We start from the raw sequence: 19,764 nt of genomic DNA on the forward strand, positions 1-19,764 counted from the left end.
AAGTAAATCGCAAACAGGAGGTTTTTGAATAATTACAGACGGCCCCGTAATCAACCAAATCGAGCCATCCGAGGACCAAGCAATTGCTCCGCTCTCCGTTCTCCGCTCGTGCCGGCCGTGGGCCGGAGCACGCAATGGCGTGATTCTCGTGCCGATGGTGACAGTCGGCATGGACTGGAGCAGAGGGGAATCAGATAAACCGAGAATAACCAAGTAATGTTATTTGTACAACTTCGGGAATAAGAAAGATAACTGTCCATTTCAGCGGAGTACCTGGTGGATATCTGATATTGAGTGATTGTCTGAGATATTTAGGTTTTGGTGTTGGATTGATACGAGTTACGGTCTTGGCGGATGGGTGTATCTTGATCTGTCACTCTTTTGATTTTGATAATTCAAGTAGTACTTATTATAACGATTAGAGTGAAAAGGGTCATAATGGTCTCGATTGTTTGGCATTAAAACGAGAATTACGGCTTATTCAAGTGTCCTTACATTACCTAGGTAATGACTCTCTCACAACTCATCCCGCTTCCCCTCTAACCCCGAGTCCCCCTGACCACCATCCTTCACCACCGACACCTCCGTCGAGCCTTGCTCACCCAACGCCGTCTGATCCTTCTGCGCCCCGAAGTGCTTGACCACCAACCACGCGGGAAACACAGCGACAGCCCAAAGTCCAAAGTTCATATACACCCCACCAACCTCCCCAAACACCGTCAACGACGTCAACCCATAACTCAGGGCCTGCCACGCTGACTCGGTCCCGCGCAGCAGCGCTGCGTAGCGGATGACCTCGGCTTCGTCACGGGACAGGTTGTGGATGATAAAGTAGAGGAAGAGGTAGTTGACCTGGAAGCCGAGGGTCAAAAAGAGGAACACGGCGAAAGCGCTGCCGAACCCGGGGCTGGTCCAGTCGAAGCTGTCACGCGTGCGGTGGAAGCGTGTGACGAGCACCGTGGCCCAGAGCCACCAGGCGCCTTGGAGCACGATGAGGGTCCAGAAGGCGCCGCGGGCGCGGGTTTTAAGGGCGATTTTGGTCCGGTCGAGCCAGTGCTGGTTTGTTATTAGTCTACCTACTTTAACCCCTTTTCAAGGTAAGCAGTGAAAAGAGAGAAAAGATACTTACTCCTAGAATATTCCCCGCTATTACGGCCACGATGCCTGACAGAAACGAGCCCAACGCGCGAGCCCGGACAGAGAACCACACTGCAAAGACGTTAGCCTAGCTCGAGCCTCGAGGTAACAATCACCAAAAAAGGGAATCCCCGGCATGACTTACAAGCAAGATAGGTAAAAAACACCGCCTCCGAAAACACAGCCTGCCCAATAAACAACACGATCAAAAGAAACTCCCTCGTAAAAAACAGCCTCGTAGTCTGACCAATCTCAAACCACGGATCCCTCACAATCTCCAAACTAACCTTCTTCCCATCCTTCCTCTCCACCTTCCCCGGACTATTCAAAAACAACCCCACCACAGGCCCAGCCGCCTGCAACGCAATAAACACCAAAAACACCGTGTACGACACCTGACCCGCCTGGTCCCGGTCCGCGTTAAGGCCCAGGTTGATAGCGCCGCCTAGGATCTGGCCTGATAGTCGGTAGGTCAGCCAGTAGCCTAGGGCTTTGCCGCGGTTCCAGGGCTCGGGGTAGGCAATGGCGATGGCGGCTTCGGCCATCCAGAAGACGCCGGCGGAGATGCCGCAGAGGGCCGCACCGAAGAGGGTGAGCCATTCGGTGCCGAAGCGGTTGTTGGTGTAAAGCCCGGCTGCGTAGGGGGCGTAGCCGAGGCTATAAGTGAAGAAATTGGTCAATAATCGTTCAAATTACGGATGTGAGAAAGGGTGGGTATATACGCACGTCCCGAAAATCAAAGCCCCCTTGATACCAATATAATGGACCAGCGCGCTGGACAAATAACACGACACGACCATCAAACAAAAAGTGAGCGCGTTGGCGGCATTGACCAGCCGCGGGCTGGCGGCACCCCCGGCCCCGAGCGAGTTCATGGCGCCCCAGATGCCTGGGGCAGCCAGGTTGCAGAGGCCGAGGATGGTCATATTGTAGAAGGTCGAGCGGTACCAACGGACTGTTTGTATTCGTGATTATTAATTAGTGAGGAATTTCATTGGATTCGGAGTTGGGAGAGTATTCAACTAGCTACTCACCAGGATGTTGCTGGTCCTTGGGAGGCTCCGTCTCATCGCCATTGTGACGGTGGGGTGTAGTATCCGGGCTGTCGATGTCGGCCATGGTGTTTCTTCCGTGACTGCAGTGGTGTGTAGGTACCTTATGTTTCGGTATGTCTCACAAGCCACATGGACAAGAAACATGAAAGAACAAATACAGGAAAAAAAAAAGAAAAGTCCAGGGATATGTACATAAAGTTACACCCTTCTCATGATTCCACCCCACGTTGTCCCACCGAAGCTTGACCGTGCAGGTGGTGGTTGACCATGGGTCCTTGTCTTTGCGCCAGTGACCGGGACGAGCACGCCATAGCAACCCCACGAATGCCGAGTGACACACCGGGTGAGTGGGACAACGGTTCTCAAGGGCGATCAAGGTCGGATTTCTCTTCAAAAAATGCGAGAGGGTTGAAGTGCCAATCTAACCATCGTATCCAACGGTTTTTGTAATCTACCTAGCGTATGGCAATACGGTATTTAAGTGATGCCCAACAGGGGGTAAACAAACCCCTGAATCCCTTCATCACAAAAAACAGAAAGAACACTAAGGAAATTCCCACCACGACTCATGCACCGCCCGTAAATCAACCTGCCCGGCCAGCTTCAAATACGGCGTCATATCCGCCTCCGGATCCTGTTCCTGTCTCGTCCAGCCATTACCCAAGTACCACGCAAACCGATTCCTTGGCTTCCCCTTCCCTTCACCATCATCACTACTCCCATCCCCCAAATACTCGTACTCAAAATCCTCCCACCGCGGATTCCGCCGCACTGCCGTCAAATGCGCCGCACTCCCGGGCCAAATCCCGTGCACTTTACCCCCCGGACGGCCGCCGTTGTACCACGAACTACACCCGTCGGCGAGCACGGTCTGCGCAAAGAAGGCGTCGGCGTATTCCTGGAAATCGTCGGTGGCCGCGCGAGTTGGGGACAAGGATTTGATCCCTTCGCGACCGACCTTGCGGAGGAGTTGGGCGAGGTAGGTGAGCTGGGTCTCGACGCTGTGGGGGACGGTGCCGGAGGGTCCCGTGCCGTGTGGGCCGTGGACGAAGAAGAGGTTGGGGAAGTCTGGCGTGGCGATGCCGAGGTAGGTGTAGGGGTAGCCGTAGGTGTTCGCTTCTTCTTGGTTCTCGCCTTCGTTCCCGTTCCCGTTCCCGTCTGCTTGCTTCCACAGATCGCGCAGAGACCGGCCGTGGGAGCGGATGGGAAAAGGCGGAACTAGATCTGAGTTGGCGCCCGTGGCGCAGAAGATGGCGTCGACCTCGCGGTGTTCCCCGTCTTCGGTCTCGATCCCCGTCGTCGTGAACCTCCGGATGGGCGTGCGGATGTACGACGCGTTGTCGGCCGTCAGCGCTTCGAGGTAGCCCGGCCCGGGTGTCAGCCGCCGGCAGTTGGGTGAGAAGTCAGGCACCATGTGCTCCAGCAGCTCGGGTTTCCTGGCTAGCCGCTGTCGCATCATGTCGGTGAACTGCGTGCGTAGGTCCCGGCTGAGGTCGGATCCACGCAGGAAACTGCTGAAGCGCCGCCAGTACTTGTCCTCGAGTTCTTTACGGAACGCGAGGTAGGCTTGCGGGTCGCGGGCGAAGAGCTCTCGTTTGTCCTCTGGGATCGGCTGGGCTTCGAGGGTGCGCTCGTCGCCGGCCCAGGATGCCGCAATCCACGTCTTGTTGCGCGCGTAGTGGTCTAGGTGTGCGACGGTCTTCTGCAGATTGGCCACCAGCTGGATGCCGCTGGCCCCGTTGCCAATGACGGCGACCTTTTTGCCGGCCGGGTCGAACGATGGGTCCCAGTGCGAGGCGTGCCGTAGCACCCCTTGATACTCGTTGCTGCCCGGGTAATCGGGCAGCTGCCACGCATTGAACCTCCCGATGGCCGTGAACAGGATGTCCACTTCATCCTCGATCACCGCGCCCTCGCCTTGAGCTTCACCTTGACCATCCCCCTTGGTCAAGTCCCGCACCCGCAGACGCCACACCCCTTTCTCGGCATCCCACGCAGCATCGTCCACCTGGTGCTGGAACTTGGCAAACCGATACACGTCGTACTTCCGGGCCACCCCTTGCCAGTACGCGCGGATCTCGGGCCCATGGGCGAACTGGTCGGACCAGTCGTGCTTGGGCTCGAACGTGGCCTGGTACACGTGAGAGGGGATGTCGCAGCGCACGCCAGGGTAGACGTTTTCGAGCCAGGTGCCACCCTGATGAAAACTGTTAGAGTCTCGTTTATGTTAAGAAACAACAAAAAAAAAAAGAGAAAAGGGCAACATGACAAAACATACAAAATCCTTGTTCTTCTCGTAGATGACGAGCTCGAGATTCGGGACCTTGGCAGGCAACAAAATACCGGCCAGAACGCCCGCAAGGCCACCGCCAATGATCCCGAGTCGGAGGGGCCGAGGCTCGTCGATGTAGTGATCGACTAACCTGATAGCGGATTTAGGGTAAAACGGGGGTTTTGGCGTGGTTTCATTAGTGATTTCCGTCTCCGTTGAGATAGCCGCGGTTTTGACATCTTCGGCACCCGCCACTGTTGGCTCTGGGACGACAATGCCGTTAGCTTGCCCAGTCGCCATCGTGTAGGCTCTATCCGAGTGAAATAAATACAAGGCCAGTGAGAGTAGGGAAAAATGAAGGCAAAAAGTCTATCTTCAAAAACAACTCAAAACAATTTATAAAACTCTCCCCTCAAGCACAAGCCATGTGTCCGATGCCCCTGCCGTTTCCCCAGACCCCTCATCGTGTCATGTTGCTGTGTAAGTCGTCCCCTCCAGAACCGAGCACGCCACCGCCCCACGCGCCCGCACCATTCTACGGCGGCACGGAAAACCCTACTGCATTTCCGTCGAGCCGATGTTGACCGTGAATGCGCAGGCCATCCGCGGGAACCGATAATCAAGGGAGAGAGGACTGGGGTTGAGACGAAGATTGACAATGTGCAGCTGGCCGACCTCGGGGAGCATGCATGCGGGACTTATCTCTGTTGGCTGCTGAGCAAATGCGCTCTGTAAATGACCCCTCGAATTACGGATCCGTCATGCATTGTACCCCTCAGTTGGTCCCTGAATTTAGTCAGGGTTTACGACTTGCACATGTCACTAACCCGTGACGAGCACGGCCACGGGAAAGACAATTGAAGGAGAGGTGAATTGAGTTCCTGAGTAGCGTCGTGACGTTGTCTCGTCGAGTATTACAAGGTTCTAGTACAACCAAAATGTCCCATATCTAACCCTAACCCTCTATCCCTTTATCCCTCACTTACACCACCCTCTATCCGTTTGGTATCCAACCCCTAGGTAGTGTATGCAACCCATATCATAAATGCATTAGGCCGTCCCATCTATGCCTCTGCACTCCCAGTACCACTGCTACTCCCAGCCGGACCCTTCTCCTCCGCCTCTCTTCTCTCAGCAGCCTTCTTCGCCTCCTCCTTTGCCTTACCCGCCCTCCACGCAGCCACCCCCAACAACACCGCACCAGCCAACATCACAACCCCACAAAACACAATCAACCCAGCTAACCCACTGCTACCACCCTCAATCGCGCCCTGTATCGGCAAACCCGTCAGATCAGCCACGGCGACAATAACAAAAAACGAGCCCAGCATCGTGCCCAGCTCGCTGGGGTTGCCCCCCGCGACCTCGATCAGGGCCGGCGTCATGAGGGAGATGAAGGCGCCCGAGGCGAAGCCGAAGACCAGGACGAAGATGATCAGGCCGGCTTCGGAGCGGTGGTAGTAGATGGGCAGCCAGATGATGAAGACGGAGGCGCCGGCTACGAGGGCGGAGACGGCGAGGATGCGGAGGGAGGAGCCGACGCGGGTGGAATAGAAGTTGGGGAGAATACGGCCGGGGATTGAGGCGGCGCTGTAGTTGTCAGTGTTTTTATATTTCCAAAAAGATAATTGAAAAATAAAATAAAAGGAAAAAAGAAAAGGCAAAAGAGGAGGGAAATACACACTTGATAATCGCAGCCGAGTACAACGCAATCGTAGCCGTCGACGGATCAGCCGAGGCAAAGATCGGTAGGTAATCGAACGGCCCAAACAGGCCCCAGAAGAAGAGGAAGCTGCCCCCAACGAAAATCAAGTACGTCGGCCGCTTGAAGTTGGCCAGGCTCACGAGCGACCGGCGTCCGGAGAGACCCTTGGGCGGGATCGGGGTGGTCACCAGCAGGTTGGCGATCGCCAGCAGCACGCCCACCATGAGCCCTGTGTATCGAAGTGTCTGCCGGAAGCCGATCTGGGCGAACAGACGGGCGAGCATGATTGGGAAGACGAGGCCGCCTGAACTAGCAGTTAGCCATATATCCATGACATATTCATCCCAGAATATATTCCCATAAAAGGGACGCAAAACACATACCCGTCGAACTCCCAGCCGCCACAATCCCCAGCACCAGCGGCCTCTTCCGCCCAAAATACTGCCCCGGCGCCACTAGTCCCGAGATAAACACTCCCGCAGCGCCCAACCCAAAACACAGTGACTGCGCAAGGAATATCTGCCAGTACTCCGACGCAAACGACAGCGCGATCAGTCCTCCCACGGAAAACAACGACGCCGGAGCCAGCACGGCCCGCACGCCAAACATGTCGGCAGCTAACCCTAGCGGCTGCGAGAGAAAGAACATGAGGAAGAGCTGCGTGGTCAGGATCCAGGTGATGTTGGAGGAGGATTGGGTCGGGAGGATCTCTTTCTCGTAGACGTATTGGAAGGAGCCGAGACTGGTTTTAGTCAAAGTCAGTATCACTCGCCTTTGGAGAATAACGCTCTTCCAAAGATAGAGACGATAGAAAGAGGATAACTAATGAACATACGCGTTGACAAAGCCAAACGAGCAAAACTGGCACAGGAACCCGCCCGCGACAGCCAGCCACGCCTTTCGTCCGCCATCGGGGGGCACAAATGGCGTTGCGGCCGCTGCTGTTGTAGTGGGAGCTGTCGCTGGGATCACCGTTGTGGGCGTCGGCTCGGCCCGTGGCGCCGCGGGAACGGGAAGGGCGTTCGCCACAATTTTCTTGTCGACGTCGGTGGACATGGTCTCAGGGGCTTATCGTGATTTTTGGTCGATTTATGGTTATTTATTCGCAAGGGGGCTGAGATCGTTATCGGCCGGGCGGTGCTTGGTGTTTACTGATTTGCAGCTTTGCTGCTGGACCGACAAAGACCGGAGGTTTTTTTCCCCCAAAGATTCGGTCGGCGCTTCGGTTGTTTTTCTACACATTTTTGGCGCCCTTAACCTCGCAACGCTTCCCCCAAAACGGTCGCCGGCGGCACTGCGGCAGGCAACGAAGCGACCTAAAGCAAATCAAGCTCCCCATCCTTCCCGTAGATCCTTGCTCGCCATCTGGACAAATGTCCCAGAGAAAGCAAGCTGTCGGCAGTGAGTCCTGCGCCGAAGTCCGCGGAAGATCCGCGGAGCCGGCGCGAGACCGTGGGTTACCGGATTCGGAAATTGTCAGGCCCGTGTAAGTCCGAAAGCGCCGAATTATGGAGATAAAAATTAGAAGAGCCGAAGAGGTGGTCAGACTGCCCGGGGTTTATTTGTCATGTAAAATTCGTACGTCGTAAAGACTAAGAGGGGATCATACTAGTTAGTTACATAGTATTTGTCATGTAATGTTCGTACATCGTAAAAAATAGTGCCGACCGTGGCATTGCCTACGACCGACCTTCCTCAGTGGGCGTAGTGGTTGTAAGGTTAGTGCCATAGTGGTTATATGGTTAGTAGTTAGAATATCCCAGACTATGCCGCCGCCTCCAGCGCAGAGCGAAGGTTGGTGGTTGTAATTAACTATTTGTCACGGAGTCTCCCCTCTCGATGGTTTACCCTGGAACAACGTCACAACCACCAGTTCAAACTTCATCAAAATACGAGGATCCACCTCTATTAATCTATTTTGGAAGCGATGTTATGCCAATTGATAGAGTAATTATCTAGCTTATAGGGTTCGATGGCCGTGTTGCGCCTCGCACAGTTTGATGATGGTGATCACGGACGTGGCTCAGCCATAATGCCACACTAATATTGTAGCGTCTATAAACGTACAGTCGCTCGCCAGAGAACTTTGGAGGAAAAGCTCCTATGAGAGAATCGAGCATTCATGTCATTTACTTTTTCAATATACTACGTAATATATCCCAGAACTGCCTTTCAAGTGAAGCTTCGCTTCGACAAGTGAGTGAGTTGAAGATATATCAAATTAGGTGTTTTCCCCTAGTGTTTATTATCGATGCATGAACCCCAGACTTAACGCCGCAAGATGTTATCCTCTAATGGTACCTTCCCATGCTTGACTCCGTGAGATGTAAGATATCAACCCAGAACTCAACACCAAAAAAATCATCACAAAAGAAACACCTAAAAGAGTGATCCCAATCCCCAACCCCATAAATTCATAAAACACACTCCTTACCCCCACACTTCCCATCTTTCAAACCTTTAAATCTCTCACCTCCCTCGTCGACACCCTCACCCCCCTCCTCCTCGATCTCAACTCCGACTCCAACATCCACCCCAAACGTCCCTTCGACTCAGCCATCACATGCTCCCACCGAAACACCTGTTGGCTCCTTGGCTCCTCCCCCTTTTCACCCCTTTCACGGACCCCAGGCCAAGCGGATACATCCCCCTCCACTCTATTGATCCCCCACGATATCGACGGCGAGCGTAGCGGCGTGGACAGCGCGAGGGATGATATGGAAGATGAAGACATGGTGCGGGATGGGGTGGCGCGTACGTGTTGATTATTATTGTTATGATTTTCTTCGTTCTCTCTTTCTTGTTCTTGTCGTTTCTGTTCCTTGGTCGTAATTGGCCAGGTATTGGAATGGAGCGGGCCGATGACTTCAGGACCGGTGTTGGTGCGGGACATCGGGAAGGCGTAGGCTGGTCGCGAGGCGAAATGGTCGAGGGCGATGCGGTCGTGGTCAGCGCGGAGGAAGGCTGCGATGTGTGCTTCGTTGGCGGGGCAGGTGGGTGGACACCCGTTCACGTTGAAGGACTGGGTTCGCTCCTTTTGGATCTTTCTTCGGTTTTGCCGTTGTTCTTGCTTCTCCTTTTTGCGGTTTTCTTTCTTGACGATGTCGATTGGGATGCCGTCGTCTGCCGTGGCCGTGGTGCTGGCGGTGTAGGAGCGGGATACGGTCGGCCGGGTGACTGTGCTGCTTCTGCGGATGTTGTAGCTGCTGGTCGTGTTATGGGTGGTGATGATGTTGGGTTCATCACCTCCTTTGCCGGGCCAGAACTTTTGCAGCAACCGCTTACGGTACTGTCGTTGTGGTTCGGGCCGACTGCTGCCTGTCACTACAACATGGGGAGTCGTTGGGTTGTTGTCTGCTAGGAGAGCATCGACCGACGTGCGCTTGAGGCGCCAGTGTAGCGCGAGGCCTAGTGGTGACGATGTCTTGTCTTCGCTGGTTACGGTCTTTTTCCGCGAAGGGAGCATGCACCGGAAGACGTCCCGGATTCGAGAGGCAACTTTGACTGTCGCGTGGGGTTTGGGGGTGGGGGCGAGCGTGGCTTCGAAAACGTTGGTGTGGTGCCCTGCCCATGTCGGAACTTGTAAGACGATATCCCTTTTCGCTAGTTGGGGTTACGGTCAGGAGCTTACCGTGAGAGCAGGAGTGCTTGTCGACGAGGATCAGTGGCGTCGACTGGCGAGAGAGGTATTCGCGCTCCACGAGATACCCAGGGTAAGACGAAGCCGCCGTCAATCCAAGGTTCGACCTCTGGACCGTCTTGGAGATCAGGCTATGACATTCGCGTCAGCCTTGTAATCAACATCAAAGGGGAAGATAGGTCTGAGAGCGCAGCACTCACCCTGATGCTTCACTCCGGACCCGGGAACGCCTTGCCAGCGACTGCAGCCATGCACAACTGAGCTCGGAGAGCCACGCCTGCAAAGCCCGGAACTCGATTTCAATTCGTCCCGTATCTAATAGTTGCTGGACGTGAGCGTCCCCATTGTCGTTGACCAGTCCCTGGGTGAAGTCGTTGACGGCCTGGTGGTCGAGGCCAATACGTGGTGGACCACTCTGGGAGCTCGGGGCCTTGTACTTGCACAGTACGTAGGCGTAAATAACGAAGCGGCTGAGTACGGTAGAGTCAAAAACATCCCAAACGGGCTGATCCCTGTGAGGTTTGGCCGAGCCCCTTTCCTTTTCAAAAGAAGAACTCGATGCTCCCGAGACTAACGGCCCTCTTCCGTCTTCAGCGGCAAAGCCGAACGACCGTTCTGGCTCAACCCATCCTAGGCGACCAAGAACTTCTTGGGGTACTATTGGATGGCGATGCCATCGGCTACGGCTGGACTCAGCCTTGCCTCTGTTAGGCTTGCGGTGGGCAGCACGTGCCTGGACAATGACTGCCTTGAGCTGTGCAATGGTCTCACCCAGCCAATCGTCCACGAGCTCCCACGCTGTGGGACTAACCTGGAAGAGGCAGCGATATGTCGAGAACATGTCGTTGACCATCCCGGCCCGGAGGTGGTTGCTGTCATCGCCGACGTGGGCATCAAAGGCCGAGAACCCGGGAGTCTCCGGGCCGCTGTCATGCCGGACTACGAGATCTCGAAAGAGAGCCAAGGCGTTGATGGAGTCGGTGGCGCCGCGGACAAGGTCGGCAAGCAAGAGGTGGTGCTCATGCTTGCGGCCATCCTTGTCGGTGCTCTTGCTCGCGGGGAACAAGTAGTGGGCCATGGCGGGGAAGAGGAGTCGAGGAAGAGGGAGGGGTGATAATGATGTGGAGGAGGCCCGGGTTGTGTATGGAACACCCTCGCACCGACCGGAGTCACGAATTGACCTTCGTGGTGAATTGTGAAGCAGATGTCCTCATTGCTGGGTTGGTCAGGTAGGGTAACATGATTATATTATCGCAAATTACTCCACACACTACCTGGCTCGTTCTCCATCGTTTTTTTCTATGCAGTCCGGGACGATGGGTTTGCTTTCGCTCTTCCGCCCCCCTGGGCGGACTCACCTGTCAGAGTCCGGGATGGGAATAGTATCGTGGCCAGACCAAGGGGACCGGCGCCGAGATGGGGACTCGCCGACGGCGTGCCGCAGTGAAGGAACGGGTAGCATGGTTGGGCACTCTCGCCGCTGTCTCGACGTGGTTAGACGGTTTCGCGATGGACACGCACAATACCCGTTATGGACTTTGCCCTGAAGGGCCGCCGGGACCGCTGAGAAGTAAACATCGCAAGCCAATTGCGCAAAGCAGTCAGCCGGTGGGCCTCTAATCTCTCTTCAGCGTGGGTTGTGGGCAGCATGTTGGTGACCGGTGAAATATGGTGCAGAGTGCATGGTGCGTGAGAGCCCTAGGAGCAAGGGCATCATGCCGTCACAGATGGGTAACGTCGTAACCCGACATGGAAAAAGCGACCCGGGCTCGCTTCGCCCGGCTCGGGGACGGCTCGTGCCCTCCCCGTCGCTGGCGTCAGCGGGCGTGGCGCCCTGTCACGACCTCATATGGGGTTATACCATGTACAGCGCAATTTGCATCGCAGCAACAGCAGCCGCAGCAGCAGGAGCGGTAAAGCTCGGGCCGGGCCACCTAGCGGTTAACGCGGTAGTCGCTCGTCGCATACCCTGGCCCTGGCCCAAAACAGATGTCGGAAAGGGGCCTGATCTTGAACCCAGCGCAATTGAACCCCTCCCGGGCCATATGGCAGAGTTTGTGGGGAAGAAAGTTCGAGAATAGCGGCTGCTGGCTTGAGTCCCTGGAAAGTTTGGACCTTGCAGCTGCTTGGCGGCCTTCACATCCCGTCTCATCCCATCATCTCTTCGGCCCGTCCTCTCTCGATTTGCTCTTGGGACAGTCATCCGAGACAGATTTTGCTGAGGTCCCTTGCTGAGGATTGCTGGACTGCCCGAAACCTCAATGGAAGCTCGTGACAGGCGGAAGTGACAAAAATAACCGAGTTAGCCTGCCCGAACCCCCTGTTCCGATGTCTCAGGCCATAGCCGATCCCTGTGTAAAGTTGGGGGTGCGTTGGCGCTGCTTCCGTTGAGAAATGCGAAGCTGGCAATTGGGTGAGCGCGAACTTGAAACCAGCGAACAATCTCGGGGAAAAAAACTTGGTGGGGAATTGGCAGGCCAGAATTTCTGAGACAGAGAAAACCGGGGGCGAAAAATGGCGAAGAGGGAAGAAAGCAAGTTCATTAGGGGGAGGGGAGAAGAAGGGAAACCAAAGTTCCAAAGTCAAGCGATTTTGCTCAAGTTGGGACTCGCAAGGCTTGGTCGAGTCTGAACGCTGCTGGTTCGAGGCGGGAATAGAAACAATACAGAAACAAGAGGCGTATTCCGGGTGTAGAGTACTCCGAACGTGAAGAGTTAGTTATCAAACATTAAGGAGGGGAGAAGGGAAAAAAAGACAGAGCGCCGATAAGTCGTTCGATGGAAAGTCGAGAGTTCTTGTGCTGGTCGTGGGGTCGCGTTGGTAGGGGTCACGCCTGTGGGGCCTTCCCTTGTTGGCGCTAGGGTTAGGGTTAGATATTGTTATGGCAATCGGCCACGGTTCTCCATGGATCATCCGCGGCAGCGTCGGCCATCGCGCGTCTCCAACCAAACATCCTCCACTCCTTTTCAACAGGCAGCCTCCACGGATCGTCCGCGGTCCCCATACTTCATTCCCTTGTTGTTCATATCAATGTCTTTGAATGCATCTCCGCCATGAAGCGGAAAGCCGTTGATCCTGCTCACGAGCCCACGCTCGAGTCTGTACCACCACGACATTCAATTCCCGCCTCGCAGCTCGTGCACATTCACAACGGGCAGCATGCCGCCCAGGGAGTCCAGAGCCATGGACGACGCCAACCTCAGACATCGTGCGACTCATGCCGCAAGCGGAAACTCAAGTGCGACCGTGGCCAACCATGCTCCAGCTGTGTCACACGAGGCCTGCCTTGCGAGGGCCAGCAGGGGCTGTTGGGACCTCTCAGCGGTACCATAAGAACCGCTATTGATACCAGGTTGGTAGTGTTTGCTCTTTTGCAGGCTTGCTATGGAGTGAATCTAAGTGGTTGAAACTTGTGTTGCGCGCTCTCCTCACTCTTTTTGGTTGCCACTTTGCCGTATTCCTTCTTGGCCTGCCCGCCTGCTTCTCTGTTGCTTTGACGGTTGTGGGTCCTGGGCGATGCTAACCTCACCAGTACCGATGCGTCCTCGACAGATGAGATCCTAAAGAGGCTCCGAGTCCTTGAGGAGATTGTGTTTGAGAGTAGCCACAGGGAGTCAGGGACTCTTCGTGATCACGACTCTCCGAGGAGTATTGCCAACGCTTCGCTGTCATCACTTCCGGGTGGCGAACACCACTCATCATCACCAACGGCTACTACGGCTACTATGTCTCTCGGGAGATTGGGAAAGCTGAAATTCGAAGTAACCACCGACCGATCTGGATTCCACAAGCGCTTTAAGGAATATCGTGACCGTATCTGGATGATGCCCAAGGCCCAGGCTCTGGCTTTGCTCGAGGACTACATGGAGCAAGTGTATCCCCTCCTCCCAGTCATCCATGGGGCAACAACCCGGGGTCTCATCACGAGGTTTTATGACGACATTTCACGCGGCGAAGAAAAGCTTCCACATTATATCGCCGCTCTCATTCTCACGCTAAGCGCGCTCAGCGCCTACTTTTGGCAGCCCGATGTTGGATTCCACAGTTACTTTACCTCGGCCGAAGAAGCCTCCGAGGCATCCGAGTTTTGGCGGGATTGGGCGTTCGATATACTCGCCAATGCGACCAAAGAAACTAACGCCGTGGCCATGGAGTCTGCGCAGGCCTGGGCGGTCATGACCTACATGATCCATAACGTTGAGGGCTGTTCTTCCCGCTTCCGGATCCTCCACAACCGTAGTCTGACCGCCGCTCGTGAGCTTCTTTTTCATCTCGTGGATAGCCCCAGGTCCGCCCGAAATGAAGATGAAGTTACCCGTGAGCTTAAACGTAGAATATGGTGGTATATCGCTGGGACAGACTGGTATGTAGACGCCTTCCCAGCCGTTTGTTTGTCCTTGCCAGGTCTCGCTAACCAATCGCCTTCAGGCTTCTTGGGTTTATGGGAGGCCCTAACGAGGGCACGTATTCCGTCCAGACCCGGCACATGAACGTCAGTTACCCGAGAAACATCAACGACAATGAAATGAGCTCGGTGGACAAATTTGCCAGCACCGAGCCCAACAAATTTACCCAGTTGTCCTGCTTTATTCAACGAACTCGCATCGCAGAGATCATCAGAGAAGTACTAGATGCAAGCTACCCCGGGGGCCCCGACACGGACATTACCGACTGCGACCAAGTTCTCGCACTGGACGAGCTATTTGAAGAGGGCCTGGCAAACCTGCCCCCTTATTTCCAGGGCCAGGAACCGCCTCAAAGCAACCGATTCGGTCCCGTTGAGCTGCAGCGCCTGGTCGTCCAGTTAGGCCTCCTCACCCGCCGAGCTCGCCTGCATCGGCCATTCCTCTTGCTTCAACAGAGTCACTACACCCCCAGTCAGCAGCGGTCCCGCGCAATATGTCTCAAGACTACCCGTGCTGTAGTATCTCTGGGCCTCGATGTCATCCAGTTGCATCCGTCTAGTGTTGATTCGACTGGATCGGCCCCTACAACAAAAACTCTATCTGCCCATCGCCTCGGTCTTGTCATCAACCATCTATCCACAGCCTGTACCGTACTCGCCATCTACGCCAGTTCAACCCCTCGATCACCACACCACGCATCCCCAGTAAATACCACGAGCGACGGCCAACGCCGTCGGTCGCAGGGTCAAGTCACTGGAGCCAGAACCGAAACGGATGATGCTCAGAGTCGAGCCGCCGTGTCTGAATTGCTAGCTCATGCTGGACGTGTTCTTAGTGACTTAGGTGCCGGTTCCCCAGCCGCCGCTGATTTGCTGCGGAATCTAGTCACCCTCCTGAAACGCCATCACGCTAAGCACCAAGGTGGTGCCACTGTGGTAGGGTTTCGCCATCGGGGTGGGGATGGTGATGATGGTGGTGACGGAGGTGCCTCCGGCGATATGTCAAGGAATAGTCATAGTGTTACCCCCTTCAATGGGAGTGCCATCGCCGGGCAACAGATGCACCACCAGGGACAACAACAAGAGCAACCACAGCAGCAGCAGCAGCAGCAGCAGCAGACACACGCAGCTCAGCAACAACAGCAACAATACATTGTTCACAGCGCCGCACAGATCAATACCACCCTACCACCAGCCACAATGCCGCTCCCCAACCCAACCATCCCCGCGCTCCCACGCCCAGACGCAATCCCCTGGCAAAGTCCGCCCCCGGCTCCAGCCCAGAGCCAGCCCCCCGGCGTCTTATTTCCCTTGCCAGCCATGCCCGCAGCGCCAACCCCTTCACTAGCATTCCTAACGAATCCGGTAGGCGGTGGGCAGGACGGAATGGCCGCTTTTCTAGCGGCGACATCTGGGCCCAGCGCAGGACCTGGACCTCTGATCATGGATAATTCCTGCTCCCCGTTTAGCTTGGATGGGATCTGGACAGATTTTGTGACGGGGTCCACGGATGATTACAATCAGTTGTTTGCGGATTTGGATTATTATTGTGGGATTGCTTAGTTAGTGTCTTGTTCTTGGGATTGTTTGGCGGATTTGGCTCATTCTTGTGAGATTGCATAGTGTCTTGTGATTGGGATTCTTATCTGAATGTATTTGGGAAAATGTTCCGATGTCTTGGGGTAGGGAGGAGGCGTTAGTTATTTTTGGCCGTGGAGTTAACGGGATTTAGGTCTGCGATATCCTGAGGTGGCCGTTTCTAGGAACTCGGCAAGACTGTACCATCGACCTCAAATAAGTCTTCTAAATGATTATCATTAAGTTCACCATGGAACTTAAATCCGAACTCCAAGCCCCCGCCCCACCGTCTCCTTTTGTCTAACACGTCTAGTACTGATACCGATCCTTGCCGACCCTCTTCTGGAATTTGTTGAGCAGCCAATACTGCAAGTTGGCAAGCGTGGCCAGGACCACCGCCGCCGAAAGAAAGGCCACAATTACCGTAAAGCCTGTCCGGTACAACGGTGCGTCCTGCGCCTGGAACAACTGACTGCCCACGATGCCGGCGATGTTGGCGCACATGATCAACATGGCCATGGTGATGGATCGTTCACCTGCTGTCTTGCAGTTGAGGGAGAGCCAGGAGCCATTTACAGCGTCTGTGCCAGGTTTGTAATGTGTTAGTGTGATGAAACTGATTTTTCAGTACCGTGACGTGTGAGATAGGAACAGGTTTGGTGGGGGAATGCTTACGGAATGGAACCTGGAAGCTAAGACTAGCTGTAAGTACGCCGAATTTCAGTGGATAGTTGGTGGAATCTACTAGCAGACGGTTTCCAAGCTAATTATTTCAACCGTGTCAGTAATTCACTCCGTCTGAGACCTGAATTTGTAAGAAACTCACCGACGTCCCCCAAAGAATCAAAATCCCCAGGAACACCATCAGGCCCCTGCGACGCGTCTTCTCCGCAATGACACCCCACAAAACATTCATGACGAGTTGAATCCAAGCCCCAATGGATGCCATAGCGTTCGACTGCAGTCGTTCGTACCCCATCGAGATCACGAGCGTTGGGGCATAGGAGCCCATGGTGGAAGCAGGTGCTAGAGCCACTATGGTCATGAGTAGGTGGGGGATAAGGCGCCAGTTTGTGAACTGTGTGGGTGGTTAGATTCGGAGAAAAAAAGGGGGGTTAGGGGCAAACAAACCGTCGTCTTAACCTCCTCCAGACTGATGTTCTGACGGGCTTGGACCTTGCTCGGGTCATCTCGAAGAACTCGCTGTTGCAGGATTTGGGATTCGCGCTCGTTGAAGTATCGGAGGCCAATGAGAGAAACGGGGTTGGCGGCCGAGATTGGGAAGAGGCAGATGAACAAGATTCCTACCAACACGGTGAAAATGCCCTCGAGCTTCGACCTGTCAGCAACAGTTGATAACACTTATATCTACCGGTAGTGAATTTACCAGGAACAACCACTGCCAACCCGCAAGGCCGCCGATGCCCCGCATGTGCAAGCTGTCGCGTGTTAGAAGCCTGGATAGAGGGGTTATGGATTGGGGGGATTGAGTGAGACTTACATCCCGTACGCTATGAGCCCCGAGCAAGCGGCAGATAGCAGGTTGCCCAGGAAATAGATTGAAAACCTTGAGGTGCTTTCATCGCGCTTGTACCAACGGGTCATGGTGAACAGCCCAGCGGGAATAAAGCCCGCCTCGCACAGCCTTTGCTAATGGTCAGTGGATAGCAACCTATTTAAACAAAATTATGAGAGATGCATACCCAAGGAGCAACCTTGTGGCGAGATATGAACCGAGTCCTTTCTGGAAGGCTTGGAGGGTAGCTACGAGGCCCCTATGTTGACTCTTAGTGAGAATCCATGACCAACAGCCAGATGCGCGGTAAGGAACTCACCATGCCAGAATTTGCCCGCCAATCCACACCGTCGGGCCGAGCCTGTAAAGGATGATGTTGCTTGGAATCTACATAGGTAAATATCTCCCGGTCACTTCAAACGAACAAGCATGGGAAACTCACTTCCAAAAGCACAATGCCGGCAGACAGCAGTTGCTGGCCGACGTTGAATTGGAACTGCGTGATGCCTACGTCCCGCAGAAAGAAATCTGTGAGGGCATTGCCGCTAGTGGTCTGATCAGTTTGACTCCTTGGCCGGGGGTGCTTTGAGTCGGAGGACATACATGTTGCCTCGATCAATTTGCAAGGCGAAGAATCCAAGGATCAGCAGAGGCATGATCAAAAAGTCGAGCCTGATACCGTCAGTGTGTTAGAACCCGGCACTGCGATCTGTAAGTGAGCAGCGGAAGTGAACCCACCTTCTAACCAATACCTTCTCCTCTTCTTCGGTCCACGTCAATTCCTGGCCTTCATCCTCACTCCGGCTAAGACGGCCATCGGAGAACTCGACCCCTCTCTTCTCGTCCAACCCCTTCGCTTCTTGGTTGACAGACATTTCCGGAGAAGGTCGATTTGTGATGGGAGGCTCGTTGAGTCTCACTGTCAAAAGCTCTCAGGAGTCCCGAGTCTAGCTAATGCGGACGAACGAGAGTATCTTAAGTAAACATAACGCTAGCCCAGACCAACAGTTTCCACAACACCTAGCGGGAATCATCCAGATACGGGATCCATCGCCGCCCACAATCCGGACTCGCAAGCCCTCGTTTGCCGGAGCCCCCACCCATCTATTGTTTCCGGTCCTCTCCAACGTGGGACGCGGCGTGGGATGCCGGCGAAATGTCGCCTCCACGTCCCGGCATGCTTGAATCGCGGCATCTATTAGACCAATGATAACGGGAAGATGGTCGAGCGACCCCGCCGAGTCCGTCTGTTAGCTGGGAACGGTTGTGTGGTGGTGGTTGTTGGTGTCATCGGCATGGGTGGGCACGCCATCGGGTCCTCCGCAACGGCGCTCCTTCATAAAAAAACGGGATACCAAAACCAGTAGCGCTTTCTCTCCTCATTTCAAATTTGTTGATATTCTGAGAACAAGGCGGTGGTTCACCGGGATTCTGGGCTTCTGAACAGCATTTAATGGGCTCTGTTTGATACGCAATGGTTCGGGGAGTCTACGGTATTTTTGTGAGAATTTTGAACCCCTTAATGAATTATCCAAAATTTAGAAGTCATCAAACCGTTTAAGATGCAGTGAGACCGAATGCGAGACTACCTAGCTATTCCTCTAAAATCGTGGCCAACCACAGCTCATGTTCCACCTGATGCAATCGGGATCCTGATTGCGACATGGCTATTTTCAATAAACCAGTCGCTCCAACCCCACGTTATCTTCCGGTTGGATCCCGGAGCCGTTCCGGACGCACATGGCAATTGTTCTAGATTCCCGAGCCAAGAGCCGCGACTTGGCGCAAACGTTGGCCGGCTCCGGGCCCGGAGCCATCGCGTACTCGTAAAAATGTTGCAGTTTCTCGCAGAGCGCCAGCTACTTAGGTAAGACCGTGGTTAACAAGCAAATGCTGGTCGCTTGTCCCCCGCGTTCCTTGACATAATTAGAAATGATGGTCCGGATAGATCAGGTAATTCACTGGCCCCGGACGCAACCCCCGCCACAGCAGCAGCAGCCGCTTTCTAGTTGTCTCGCGGGGTTTTAACTAAAATCCGATTCGAGAAGCTGTGTATCGTCAGGCGATTTCAGCCCTTCTCTCTTGGGCAGGAAAGTGCAAGCGTGGAAGATGCAGGAGCGACCGTTAATTAGTGGTTGCGATTTCTCAAGACTCAAGAGCCACAACAAAGTCTCCAAATGGGTCAGCAAAAGGACTCAGCAGAGGCCGGTAACTATGTTGACCTGAACTGTGTTGATTTAAGATCTCATACAATTATTACACACTTACACGGTGGCTTACGGGTCACGGCTGTATCAAGACCGGCGTGGGAGAACCCCGGAGATTTTGGATTCCAAGGAGAATCATTTCCGGAAGGCCTTCATTGTAATTACCTATCTTTACGCTGCGACAAGCAAATACAGTTCGGGAATCACCAATATGGGACGAAAACCAATACGAGGTGAAACCTCGGATAT

The 19,764-nt window shown here is 54.5% G+C and overlaps 5 protein-coding genes across 5 annotated transcripts; 1 reads left to right on the forward strand and 4 right to left on the reverse strand.

The window, feature by feature from the left end:
- Nucleotides 1-311: 311 nt before the first annotated feature.
- Nucleotides 312-5,151, reverse strand: C8A04DRAFT_36653 (uncharacterized protein; the record flags this gene model as incomplete). The annotated part of the gene is made up of 8 exons (XM_062783598.1): nucleotides 312-370; nucleotides 603-1,056; nucleotides 1,130-1,209; nucleotides 1,283-1,794; nucleotides 1,864-2,092; nucleotides 3,042-4,389; nucleotides 4,471-4,615; nucleotides 5,024-5,151. 8 exons carry the CDS (start codon nucleotides 5,149-5,151, stop codon nucleotides 312-314), a joined length of 2,955 nt encoding a protein of 984 aa, XP_062637775.1.
- A 377-nt stretch (nucleotides 5,152-5,528) lies between these two features.
- C8A04DRAFT_11519 (uncharacterized protein) lies at nucleotides 5,529-7,225 on the reverse strand (the record flags this gene model as incomplete). Its single annotated transcript, XM_062777000.1, has 4 exons — nucleotides 5,529-6,054; nucleotides 6,149-6,473; nucleotides 6,553-6,911; nucleotides 7,005-7,225. 4 exons carry the CDS (start codon nucleotides 7,223-7,225, stop codon nucleotides 5,529-5,531), a joined length of 1,431 nt encoding a protein of 476 aa, XP_062637776.1.
- Nucleotides 7,226-8,621: 1,396 nt separating this feature from the next.
- On the reverse strand, nucleotides 8,622-10,887 carry C8A04DRAFT_36655 (uncharacterized protein; the record flags this gene model as incomplete). The annotated part of the gene is made up of 4 exons (XM_062783599.1): nucleotides 8,622-9,191; nucleotides 9,333-9,733; nucleotides 9,801-9,940; nucleotides 10,010-10,887. 4 exons carry the CDS (start codon nucleotides 10,885-10,887, stop codon nucleotides 8,622-8,624), a joined length of 1,989 nt encoding a protein of 662 aa, XP_062637777.1.
- A 2,647-nt stretch (nucleotides 10,888-13,534) lies between these two features.
- On the forward strand, nucleotides 13,535-15,777 carry C8A04DRAFT_11552 (uncharacterized protein; the record flags this gene model as incomplete). Its single annotated transcript, XM_062777015.1, has 3 exons — nucleotides 13,535-14,172; nucleotides 14,238-15,475; nucleotides 15,641-15,777. 3 exons carry the CDS (start codon nucleotides 13,535-13,537, stop codon nucleotides 15,775-15,777), a joined length of 2,013 nt encoding a protein of 670 aa, XP_062637778.1.
- Nucleotides 15,778-16,101: 324 nt separating this feature from the next.
- C8A04DRAFT_11502 (uncharacterized protein) lies at nucleotides 16,102-18,183 on the reverse strand (the record flags this gene model as incomplete). Its single annotated transcript, XM_062776996.1, has 11 exons — nucleotides 16,102-16,373; nucleotides 16,468-16,555; nucleotides 16,619-16,870; nucleotides 16,924-17,124; nucleotides 17,180-17,231; nucleotides 17,294-17,437; nucleotides 17,496-17,567; nucleotides 17,628-17,695; nucleotides 17,751-17,853; nucleotides 17,912-17,980; nucleotides 18,047-18,183. The coding sequence occupies 11 exons, from the start codon at nucleotides 18,181-18,183 to the stop codon at nucleotides 16,102-16,104; spliced, it is 1,458 nt and encodes a 485-aa protein (XP_062637779.1).
- Nucleotides 18,184-19,764: the final 1,581 nt, after the last annotated feature.

Source organism: Dichotomopilus funicola (assembly GCF_033296635.1).
Source record: "Dichotomopilus funicola strain CBS 141.50 unplaced genomic scaffold C8A04scaffold_24, whole genome shotgun sequence".
NCBI lineage: Eukaryota > Fungi > Ascomycota > Sordariomycetes > Sordariales > Chaetomiaceae > Dichotomopilus > Dichotomopilus funicola.